Source organism: Haliotis rubra, unplaced genomic scaffold, assembly GCF_003918875.1.
Source record: "Haliotis rubra isolate DU_JTF1 unplaced genomic scaffold, ASM391887v1 Scf98, whole genome shotgun sequence".
NCBI classification, from domain to species: Eukaryota; Metazoa; Mollusca; class Gastropoda; order Lepetellida; family Haliotidae; genus Haliotis; species Haliotis rubra.
This window is the reverse complement of record NW_025767723.1, coordinates 1,318,063-1,330,590: the sequence shown is the minus strand read 5'-3', so window position 1 is coordinate 1,330,590 and position 12,528 is coordinate 1,318,063. Positions and strand designations below refer to the sequence as shown.

General features: G+C 38.2%; 1 protein-coding gene across 1 annotated transcript in view; it reads left to right on the top strand.

The window, feature by feature from the left end:
• Window positions 1–10,041: 10,041 nt before the first annotated feature.
• Window positions 10,042–12,528, top strand: part of LOC124265450 (proline-rich protein 5-like) — a 73,271-nt gene continuing 70,784 nt past the window's right edge. Inside the window, exon 1 of the mRNA XM_046700241.1 lies at window positions 10,042–10,275. Within this exon, the coding sequence (XP_046556197.1) occupies window positions 10,211–10,275 (65 nt within the window). The 5' untranslated portion in view covers window positions 10,042–10,210. The remainder of the gene's footprint in view (window positions 10,276–12,528) is intronic.

Below are 12,528 nucleotides of genomic sequence, written 5' to 3'. Positions count from 1 at the left end.
GTGATGTTAACGTGTCCCCATTGGGTACATTCTCTCTTATGACAGTGATGTTAATGTGTCCCCATAGGATATATTCTCTCTGATGACAGTGATGTTAATGTGTCCCCATAGGATACATTCTCTCTGATGACAGTGATGTTAATGTGTCCTCATAGGGTACATTCTCTCTGATGACAGTGATGTTAACGTGTCCACATAGGGTATATTCTCTCTGATGACAGTGATGTAAATGTGTCCCCATTGGGTACATTCTCTCTGATGACAGTGATGTAAATGTGTCCCCATAGGATACATTCTCTCTGATGACAGTGATGTTAACGTGTCCCCATAGGATACATTCTCTCTGATGACAGTGATGTTAATGTGTCCCCATAGGGTACATTCTCTCTGATGACAGTGATGTTAACGTGTCACCATCGGGTACATTCTCTCTGATGACAGTGATGGTTTTTGGTTTTTTTTGTAATTATAATTTTATTTCTGAATCCCTGTTACAGTCAAAACTAAGCAGCCAGGGGACAGCTCAGTCCGAAGATATATAGTAATTAAATGGGATACAGGTGGAAATGTTTACGAAAGAAGACAATCCATTCACTCACCATTCACACAAGTACAAGATTATTTTAATTAGTGAACATATTAATGATATAATTAATTCAGTCGTCTTTGAATAAGCCATGATATAAGAGCCATTTCGAATAAAATTCGGCGTTACAGCTTTTGTTAAAGAAAATACATTTTTCAATACTTTTTCTCAATCTCAACTCACTTCTGAACTGAGCAATATTTGGTAAAACAGAATTGAGCTTGCATTTATACAAGTAATATTTTCCCAATAATATAAACAAGTCACAGTCAGTAAAAACATTTTTCTTACAGCCAAAAATTATCAGTTCCATAGTGAGATTGAGATCATGGATGTGGTCACAACCTTCTGTTAACCATGCTAAAGAAAATGACCAAAAGGTTTGCACAAATTCACATTCCCATAACAAGTGACAAATAGATTCCGTTTCTTCATTACAGAATGAACATAAGTCAGAATCTCTTATTTTAACTTTTTTAAAGAAATATATTGGTAGTTAAAATTCTCTGGAGTATCCTTACTGGAACCATCTCAATTTGGTGTCTTGTGTTGATATAAACGATTTTAGGGAAATATAGTTCCAGTCAAGACCACACTGAAAATCCTCTTGCCACTTTAACTGTGCTCTTGGTGTCCTATTTGAAGAATAAAGCATATAGTAATAGGCTTTGGAGCCTTTATTAATTGAAAGTTACAACCGAGTAATTTGTGTTTTTCCTGCACATTGTCCAGTGTTTTCTTTCACTATTGACAAGCCAGCAAAATATTTTCTTATAGAGCTAATGACACCATAGTATTCTAAAAAAGATACATTCAATTGATACCTTTCATTAAATTCAACCAGACAGATAACTGCCATTTTCATCAACAAGATCACAAATTTGAGAGATACCCCTTTGAAACCACCTTTCATAAAATAGTTTTCTTATCAATAACAATATTGCTATTATTTAATATATGATCAGACAAGAAATCTTCAAAATTATCAGGTTTAATTTTACTTGAAAAATCATAAAAAGCATTGAAACAATCAATCTAGAAGGGGTTTTAGATTTCCGACAATTTGTTTCAAAAATTCTTTGCCATGCTTATCAAATTCACTACATTTACAATGACTAGCATTTAAAATATATTTCCACTTGGGATCTTTAGTAGCCAGTTTTCTCATCCAAATCACCTTCAAAGCTTTGACATATTCAAATATATTAATTATACCCAATCCACCCTCCTTAACTGGTCTACATATTGTTTCTCTCTTTATTCTGTCAGGTTTTTGATTCCATAAAAAATTAAATAACATTTAGTTAAGTTCCTTAAGAAAAATACCAGGAGGATTAGGCAGAGTTAGAAAAAGATAATTACGTTTAGAAATAAGTAACGATTTAATCAAAGCAATCTTTCCAAGTGGGGTTAAGATTCTGTTTATCCACTTATTAATCAGTTGTTTTATTCCAAAAGGTTGTGCGCTAAAATTGACCTGAACAATATCTGAAATATTTGTGCTAAGAGTAACACCTAAAACCTTGAATGTTGAGGGGTTCCATTAACAATGATGTTAACGTGCCCCCATAGGGTACATTCTCTCTGATGACAGTGATGTTAACGTGTCCCCATAGGGTATATTCTCTCTGATGCAACTCCAGTAACCACAGTAGCCAAGATGTTCAACCTTGATTACCTGTCGAAAATAGGAATGAAATCTTTATTTGACCGAATCTCTTGACCATGAAATACAGCTTATGAACAATATATATCAGCTTCAAAGACATCATTACTAACTACGCTGGTGATGTTAACAGTCATATACAAATTGGTGATTCGGAACACTTCTTATCTCAAGTCAGGTATTACACTTTGAAGCATCTGTAAAATCCTACCAACTGATTTTGATCATCGTGTTAACTTTGTTAATACTTTTTGTTTGACATCACGCTCAACAATATATCAACGATGGGTTGAAGATCGCGTTAAGCTCACCACGTCTGAATGTAGAAAGATGAAGGACATGAATTTTACCTGTTGTTTATGCATTGTAATGACATGGTATGTTATATAATTTCTTTCCATATTTCTGAAGGACGTGTTACAAGAGGTCAGATGTGCCTAGATTCACACTGTCCTCGTTAGTGGTGATGTTCCACGAAGTATGTGTGTATTAATCACTATCTTGTGGCGATACCGGGGCGGTGGGGTAGCCTTGTGGTTGAAGCGTCCGCTCGTCACGGCCCGGTTCGATTCCACACATGGGTACAATGTGTGAAGCCCATTTCTGATGCCCTCCAGTTGTTGTTGGAATATTGCTAAAAGGTGCGTAAAACCATACTCACTCACTCACTCACTTGTGGTGATACCAGTTTATTTTTCAATAGGTGAGCGTATCCTGTGCTAGATAACAGGACCCACGTGAGTGAGTGAATGAGTGATATTTCGTCGTGGTACACATACATACACGCACGCACATATACATTATCACCTGTTTCCTTTATACAAACACACACAACATAAACCAAATGAACCACATACACACAGAAAGTAAGAATATGTAACTGTAAGAAGTCATGACATATTTTGTGAAGTCAAAATCAAATCGTTTACCAGGTTTTAATGTATTCCTGTAAAATGTGAAGATACGTTTCATGGAAAACTGGTCAATATAGCTGCCAAACACAGTCACCCATCCAAGGACTCTCCGTGCCCAGCGTTGCTTAACGTCGAGTGATTTGTGACCTGAGCTCTATGCACAGGACCAAACACCGCCACGTCAACGTCATATTCTTGTAGCATGCTTGGAACGATAGTACGAACGCAACAGCCAGTTAATCAACTCCAAGAGGGTTAATTCAATTGATCGCGATAATATAGCAGGAAAACATGTCATACTAAAAAATCCTGTGTCCATTTTACAAAACGTTATAAACACTTACCCAAGTGGAACATACACATCCGTACAAAGGAAGATATATTTTTAAATCATTTCGCCTGCATATACTTCTCGTCTTCTGCACAATGCCAGCAAGGTCCTTCTGAATTCTCTTCCTATCAAACAGTAGACAATTATGTTAGTTGAGCAGTTTGTGATGACCATGAATGTGTCATAGTAACCCATTGTTTTAGACGCTGAATTTCCAACACCTCCTCGAATGTTTAGGATTAGGATCTACTCAGTCATAGGACCCTGTGTTCCCACAAACATTGTTGTAATTGCCAGGACAAGTAACGTCAAACTTATTCTCCCTCGTTCTTGGGATCCACGCTGATTGTTATCTCCCCCGAGTGATCGCATTCTACATCTTGAAATGGCCCGATTGGTGTTGCAGAGAAGTAAGAACAGTATGGGAATCAATCCGGACATATCGAGGTGAGATAGAAATCAGCGTCAGTAGATCTCGATGTGATGTTGGTACTGTCCACGACTTCCAGAGACCATATCGACGGTACGAGGTGCAAGTTGCATAAAAATGCCCAAATTGCAAGTCCTATGAGTAACTTGTTCACTACAGCGTCCCTCGTGTAGGTTGCAAACTTGAAGGGTACTGCAATGGATAGACATCTCACAAAGGAAATTAACACAGTGAGGTACATTTCGAACGTCAGCATCACATTTCCCGTTAAATAAACGTACCTACTCTCCCAAATATATTTGACCGACCATCCATTTCAATCAAATCCATAACACAATGGACAAGAACCAGGAGTAGGAGGGCAGTATCAACCACGTTGAGATACCTCAGAAGTCTCAAGCTGCTCCACTTCATTTTGGAGAGAATGTATGTCGTACTCAATACATTTCCAGAGATTCCACAGATGATAAATCCAATACCCACATAAAGCAGAACAGCTTCCATCATGCTTAAAACCATCGACCATCGAAGGCTCATTGAACATAATATTTGAGAGAGGGCAAACCCATTGTTTAGTGATATTTCACATTCTTGATGACCATTATACATGATTTATATGTATACAGGATGAAGTGTCCGTCACAGCACATTCATTATCCATTCATGCATACTTGATGTATCCAATGTCGTGGGGTCTACAGTGTGACTCTACATTAAATCTTGATCACAGGAAATGCGTGTAAAATGCTACTTTCAGACACTAAATTGTTATAAATGCAAATTGTTGTTTTCAAAGAAGTCTTGAGAAACAATGTAGATGTTTACAACGTTGCTAACTTCGAGCGATAGTGTACGAATATACATGGAATCGTCGCTATCTGCCATAAACCAGAAGCTGCAGGCTTTCCCGTTTACTTCCAGAATTCCAGAAGTCGGCGATAGCCAACAATGTGCCTCGTCTACAGATGTTGACGAATGCTAATATTACAAATGTTACAAACATCATTTGCTCCAAGTCTCGTTATATTCAAGCGGGTTACTGGTCAGTTCAGATACTAACAATGCCATTTATCTGAAATGCCTCTGAATATATATCACATTACTACACCATGCATTTTTCCAAGTATAGGATAATGCCAAATTTTGATGTTTACAAAATGTTACCACATGATTTATTTAATTAGCTAGGGATATGTATTTCTCTCACATGATACGTGACTCAGTCAGACAACTGCTGGGGCTGATGAAGATCATTGCTCTTGTGTTGTTCGATTAACATACAATTGCTCCCCAGTTTAATGGTAATAGATTGTAATCGTGTCGATTTTAAAATTGAAAAAAATAGGTGAACCCAGAAAAATTCAGTTTGAACGAGCAAACATCTCTTGTAAATATACAACTGTGTTCTAAATGAGGGTAGACATTATTGTGTCTTTGTTGATTTGAAACCAGTTTTGATTCAGGGATTGTTTTATAAGCTATGGATAGGTAATATTAAAGGCAAAATGTTTCGTTTACTTCATAATATGTATGCAGATGTGAAGGCTTGTATTTCGTTAGAATATGGTACCGTCTTTTTCGAGTGCCTGCTTCGTGTTAGAAAAGGATGTCAGATGTCGCCATTTCTATTTTCTTTCTTTATTAATCATATTGTTAAATTTTTGTCTATGGATAACCAAAGGTGTATTGATATAGATTTACTGGAACTTTTCATTTTACTCTTTGCTGATGATATTGCTATGTTTGATAGTACAGTTGGAGGTTTACAGAAAAAAATTGATAATTTAACAAGTTATTGTGATAATGGCAATTAAAGGTTAACACTGACAAGACCAAAGTGATGCTTTTCAGGAAAGGCGGTAGAATTAAAAAATATGAACGCTTCACACTAAATGGTAGCTCTATTGATATAGTTTCATCCTATAAGTGTCTTGGAGTCCACTTCTCTTCTTCTGGATCATGATATATCACACGAAAGACATTGTCAGAGTAGGCTATGAAGGTTTTGTCGATGCTAAGGTCTCGAATGCCAAACTTAATGAATCTTTCATCTCGGGTTTTGATGCATATGTGTTATGTCAAGATTATGCCAATCCTACTATATGGTAGTGAAGTCTGGGGTTTTCACCCATCACCCAATGTTATTCAAGTTCATGACAAGTTTTTTAAAGGACGTTTTACACCTGGGAAGGACTGTACCAAATATTGTGGCTAGAGGCGAACTGGGACGTTATTCTGTTACGGTGAATCAGCATGTCAAGATAATCAGTTACTGGCTTAGATTAGTATACCAACAGGATAATGCTATCTTAAAACATATCTATTTTTACCAATATAAACTGGCAGAAATGGTCTCTCAAGGTAAAAAAAAAATATTATTCAGTTTAGGGCTTGGGGTTTTTTGGGGATAGAACAGGGTGTTGAAAATGTTAATCATTTTCTAAGTATGTTCAAGCAAAGATGTGTGGATCTTGACAAGCAACTATGGTTCGATAACTTAGCTCTTTACTCTAAGTTAAGTTTTTATCGACAAATTAAAGTGAATCATATGTATGAAAATTACTTATCAGTTGTACCAATTCATGTTTATCGTATAGCGCTCTGTAAATTCCGCTGCTCAAATCATAACTTAATGATTGAGGTTGGTAGAAGATGTAATATTCCACGAGAAGTAAGATTTTTCCTTTTTGCATTGTAATTGTTCAAGAATCTGAATACCACTTCTTGTTGCAATATCCATTTTATTCAGACCTTAGAAGCAGTATTCTTGTATAAAAGCAGTATTATTGTACTTCGCCGTCTTTACAAAAAATGTATTTGCTTGGTAAATCTGATAATAAGTACATTACTAACTGTTTTGCAAAGTATGTTTTCCTCGCATTAAAAACGTGCCAAGTTTTTGAAGTTAATATAATGATAACATGTATTTATATATGTATTCATTATAACTACATATATGTATTCATTACAACTGGTGCTCATTAAAGTATCGCTATTGTTATTTTGCCTGTACATGTAAAATGGGCCGGTGGCCTTATTTACTTCTGAATAAACAACTTAACTGTGTTCTAAATATACCTAGGTTTATGTGTAAAATACATTTAAGCAAATTAATTACAATGCCTGTACAATATAATGGCTGTATAAAATTAAATGGCTGTAGACAGAGATTAATAACCTGGGTCCGTTGGGCATTCTGCTTACATCTGACACCTAGAAATATTAAATGAAACCTGTCCTTCAAAATGTGGGTGTGTTACAAGAAAAGACCCAAAAAATAAATCGTAGTGACGCCGTACTCCGGCACTCCTGCAATATTCCAGCTATATGGCCGCGGTTTGTAAATATTTGAATCTGGACCAGACAATCCAATGATCAACAGCATGAGCATCGATCTACGCAACTGGGATCCGATGACATGTGTTAACCAAGTCAGCGAGCCTGACCACCTGATCCCGGGTTGCTGAATATCAACACTAACCAGGATCTTCACGGGTCAGATGTCATGCAGCATTTAGATGCTCTTTACCACATTTGTTAAGCATGGGCACAGTGCTGACAAACCTGGAATCAGGATGACTTTCGGATTCGAACCCACCGTAGTTATAGATTGCAGCTTCTTTTGAATGTAACATACGAGAGGACATCCATATATGTACAGCACGGACATTTTCTTGGTCACCTCGGGTCAGAGTGACCTGACCCTGACTTGCCAGTAAACTTGTCAGAATTCGGACAAGGCCTTGTTGTTGACCACGGGCAAGATGGCATCCCGAGCTAATGACATGTTTCCAAGGATACCGTTAAGTCTCTGAAATGTACATATTTTCTACAGATATGTTTGTTTTCTCCTATAAAGATCCTGAAAAAAACATATCCTAGATTTCCTCAAGGTCGTATATAGCGCCTTAATCTAATGTGTCACACTAAAAGACATCCACCCAACACTGATTTAAGTTTTCTCTTTATGGATTAAATGTTAGTCTACTGAAATGTAAGGAACTAGATATGGCATTGTACCGGTTGCAGGGATTGATGGCTCAGTCGTCTGAGGCGACGCAATTCGCTTCACAGAGTTGCGTCCCTTGTGCATGCCAGGCCGTGTGATTGAGGGTTCGAATTATTGGTCTGTCAGCACAATCCTCGTGAGTGAGTAAGTGAGTTTAGTTTTAAGCCAGTTTTAGCAATATTCCAGCAACATCACGGCGGGGGACACCACAAATGGGCTTCACACATTGTACCCATGTGGAGAATCGAACCCGGGTCTTCAGCGTCACGAGCGAACGCTTTAACCACTTGACTACCCCACCATCCTCGTGGGTGTAATGTCTATCACCTGCATCACTTCGTACTTTCCTCCCACATCCAGCTGACACCGGGATGCAACTGGAATACTGAATAATACTGGTCTCTAATACTCAAATCACTCATTATACGACATCAACTGTCTTCACTTTTCTTTACACCTTTGCATCCGAAAACAATCTCGTTCAGCATCCTTCAGCTGAAGAAGGAACGATGATAGTCTCCAATTCAAAGTAAAATTGAAGCTGAAATCCATGTATACCTTTTCCTCATTTTATAAGTTTTTTAAACATATATTTATTTATGAATATATAGTTTTACGTGTATTGCAGTGTCCAAATGAGTTTATAAGCTTGGGAATATTTATATATGCTGAGTCATCTGTAGAAGTCTTCTTAGAACTGTTTGGGCCAAGACATTAAGACTGATCTCCAAGGTGATGGAAAATATATCTAAATTCCGAAACGTGTTTTTTTTACTTGTAATCAGCGAAGTCCCTGCATTTCCACGTGACAGTTGATTGTCTGGTTTGTTTACAGACCGCAGTTTCGTGGAAGCTTAACTATCTTCTACTTTGTTAAAATCAATACCGTCCATAACCTATATATCTTAACTTTAAGCTGTTGTACCTTAACTATACGCTACTACCCTTGATACGACCTTCAGGTTTATGTGGAGTGAGTGAGTTTGGTTTTACGCCACTTTTAGCAATATTCCAGCATTATCCTTGATACTTATCGTGACTAATGTATTTTTTGTAATTCTTTCATAGCGCTGCTGTTCCTGATATGTATGTACTTCTAAAACTGATTATAACGCTTTATAAAACTTGATTGTATATATTCTAGAGACTACTATTCTGTGTGTTTATGTACCTTTCATGTATATTGTGTGAAAGGCTGGTGCTATCAGTAGGGAAGGATATGTTTACCCCTTCTCTCTTTTAGCAATTTTACCCATTACACAAAATGGAATAAGTTTCTGAAGATAGTCAAGTCTTGGTATTTCTTTCCACGGAGGGGCGGTGGGGTAGCCTAATGGTTCAAGCGTTGGCTCGTCACGCCGAAGACCCGGGTTCGATTCCCCACATGGGCACAATGTGTGGAGCCCATTTCTGGTGTCCCCCGCCGTGATGTTGCTGGAATATTGCTAAAAGCGGCGTAAAACCAAACTCAGTCACTCAGTCTTTCCACGGACGTTTTATATAATAATTTGACATCCCAATATGTCTCGACATTTTTTATATTTCTGTACATAAATAAGCCTCAGGTTTAAGTGTTTGAAATGCTGGTTCAGACAATCACCGTGTTGAATGAGTTTATAAGATGAAGCTGAAATCAATGGATGTCGTTACTTATGTAACAAGGTTTTTTATGAAACAGTCCTAACGTGTACGTGTATGCAATGCTGCTGGAGACAAGTCTACACTTTAGGTCACATGCCTACGTAAATAGCACGTTTTGTTCTATTTTTTGATGCCCTGAAAAAAGAACGAGGAGAACAAACAGTCCTTATTTCATCCTGAAGGCTTTAATAAGCAAAACACGACCTTACCCTAATCCCAAAGCAAGTACATTTCTGAAAATAACCCTGCGATCCTCGACAACTTGTTTATCACAATGCACTCGTCAATGTCACGAACAGCTGATCGATGTGTATCAGCCACGAGCCAACGTGACGTTGATGCTTACACGCTGTGCAATAGTCACCGAAATCGATCACGTCTTACGACCGCGTGGTGAATGACAGCTGACGAGCGCATCGTAAACAACATGATATCAACAAGTTGAGCCCTTGAATGGCCGCCGTTATGAAATCTGAGAGCTGGACGAGGTCGCTTCCTCCTGTCTTCCTGTTTTGTCTATATCAGCAAGGCCTTGACGTGCTATAGACACCCTTGTTGCCGGCTTTCCTGTTGTTTTGGTGTACACTTGACCGCCGTTGTTGTGAAATTGATCTGACTCCGCCGTTGGATATCATGAAGGCTGAAGTTGTGATTCAAATGAGGACGTTCTACAGAAAATTACCCTGGTTCTTGAAAGGGTAAGTCGTGCATGTGTTTCTGTGTTGAGTATATAAAGAGCCGCAGTCTCTAAGCACCAGTCAGGGCAACAATACTTGTGTTGACGGTTTAGCATGCTATGCTTTTATTCTTTTTAACGACGCAGGAGTAATTGTCCGGAGGCTGGGTTTTTCAAACCTAACGCTGTTGTTGTCTGATACAGGTAGAATCTGCCCTCCCGGCGCCAATATAATAACACTCTGTTGCGATCTAATGTCATTTAACTGAACATTTAGTAAATATTAATACAATATTTAACATAATAATGAATTAAAGAATAACTGTATGATATCTCATGACACAGGTGTCATTTTGTGGGGTTTCATCGTACACGAACCTTGTATTTCTATGCATTGTGTACGCCCATACTATATACGTGTACACAATTACATTAAAGAATATTATTGATCCCAACATTTTATTTTACATGCCATCTCGTGTTTCAAATATAAATCTACCAGTGATTATTGCTTTCCGTCAAAATGAATGTAAAACCGCCATATCGCTCCGGCCTCCATAAACATCTGGATCAACCCTACCAGAGGTTGATAACATGAGCATCAAACCACACCACAGGGTTAGCATGACACAGACTACGCGTTTACCTCGTACAGTCTGAAATAACACATGATGATGATACTGGTGATGACAATGCTTGGTTCCGATCTTGCCGCTACTCCTACTACTACTACTGATGATGATGATGATGATGATGATGATGATGTTGCTGCCATAGGTAATGATAATGGTGACAGCAATATTATTGAGTTTGATAAAATCTATGATTAGAATGACAACATTAGTTCCACAATTCACCTGTTAACGTCGCTTCGGCATTGTTTGAGCTTAAGATGACGACGATGATGATGATGATGATGATGATGATGATGATGATGATGATGATGATGATGATGATGATGATGACGACGACGACGATGATGATGATGATGGGTGAGTGAATTTAGTTTATGCCGCACTCAGCAATATCCAGCTATATGGCGCCGGTCTGTAAACAATCGAGTCTGGACCAGACAATCCAGTGATTAGCAGCATGAGCATCGATCTGCGTAATTGGGAACCGATGCATGTGTCAACCAAGTCAGCGAGTCTGACCACCCGATCCCGTTAGTCGTCTCGTACGACAAGCATGGGTTACTGAAGATCAATATTCTATCCCGCAACTTCACGGGTGAAAAACATTGCAGCAAAAGTATATATCTATATATAAACATCAACGAGTACAACATGACCTGGTGTCATATTACATGACCATACCAGTGTTTGTTAATATGGATGACTCATCGCGCCTGGGACGCCCTGCCTGCTTCCTCCTGGTGTACGTGATGCTATTTTTGATGAAGAATGACAAAGCGGAAATATGTATATTTATATCTACACAAACATATATCCTCACATATAAATGTCGTGTTGTTTTGGTGATCACGTAACACTTTAATGAAGTATATCTGTATTCTGACCAGAAAAAAATGATATTATTAAATCGTCCTTTACAAGCCTCTGAGCATACAATACAGGTTTTTTTTAATAAATCTTTTTTTTTTACACTGAACTCTAGCTCCAGATGTCCAGCTCGCTATCCCTGACCGAGGACGTGTATTATTCAGGTTAAGAGATCCCATGGGGTTCCGGTTCAGAACGGGACCCAGTGTACCATGTAGAGTCCATGTCCAGGATATTCGACACGGTTCCTCTACCCCTAGTGGATTGTTTACCAGTTATCTAGTATTAGGATCACGATCGAGCACAAAAGAAATGTTTTTGTTTGTTTGTTGTTCGCATCGAAAAGGCAATATTAGGCGAAATTGGTCGTACCAATATGTTTGTTTTAAGTAGACACAGAGCTGTTAAAGGAGAATACGAGTGAATTGCAATAATTTGCTGGGTGAACGATAAAGTCATCAGAAACATATTCCCAAAGTTTCAATTGAAAATTATGTATAATTATGTTTTAATCGCGAAAAACAGTTTCTGTAAATCTCAGCTTCGGCAATTATTCATATTTCGCTGGAACCCACGTGACCTTTCCGCTCGTGACGTCAAATGTGCCTGGAGTCCGCCATATTGCCAAAGACCAAGCGCTACAGTAGTACAAATCGTGTTGTTTCTGTCGTTTTTGCTAATGGTACGATGGTGTATTCTGTTACCTGGGGATGCACGGAATCATCGAACAATGGAAAGCCAACATTTCTTCCGTTTTCCAAGTAAAGAGACAG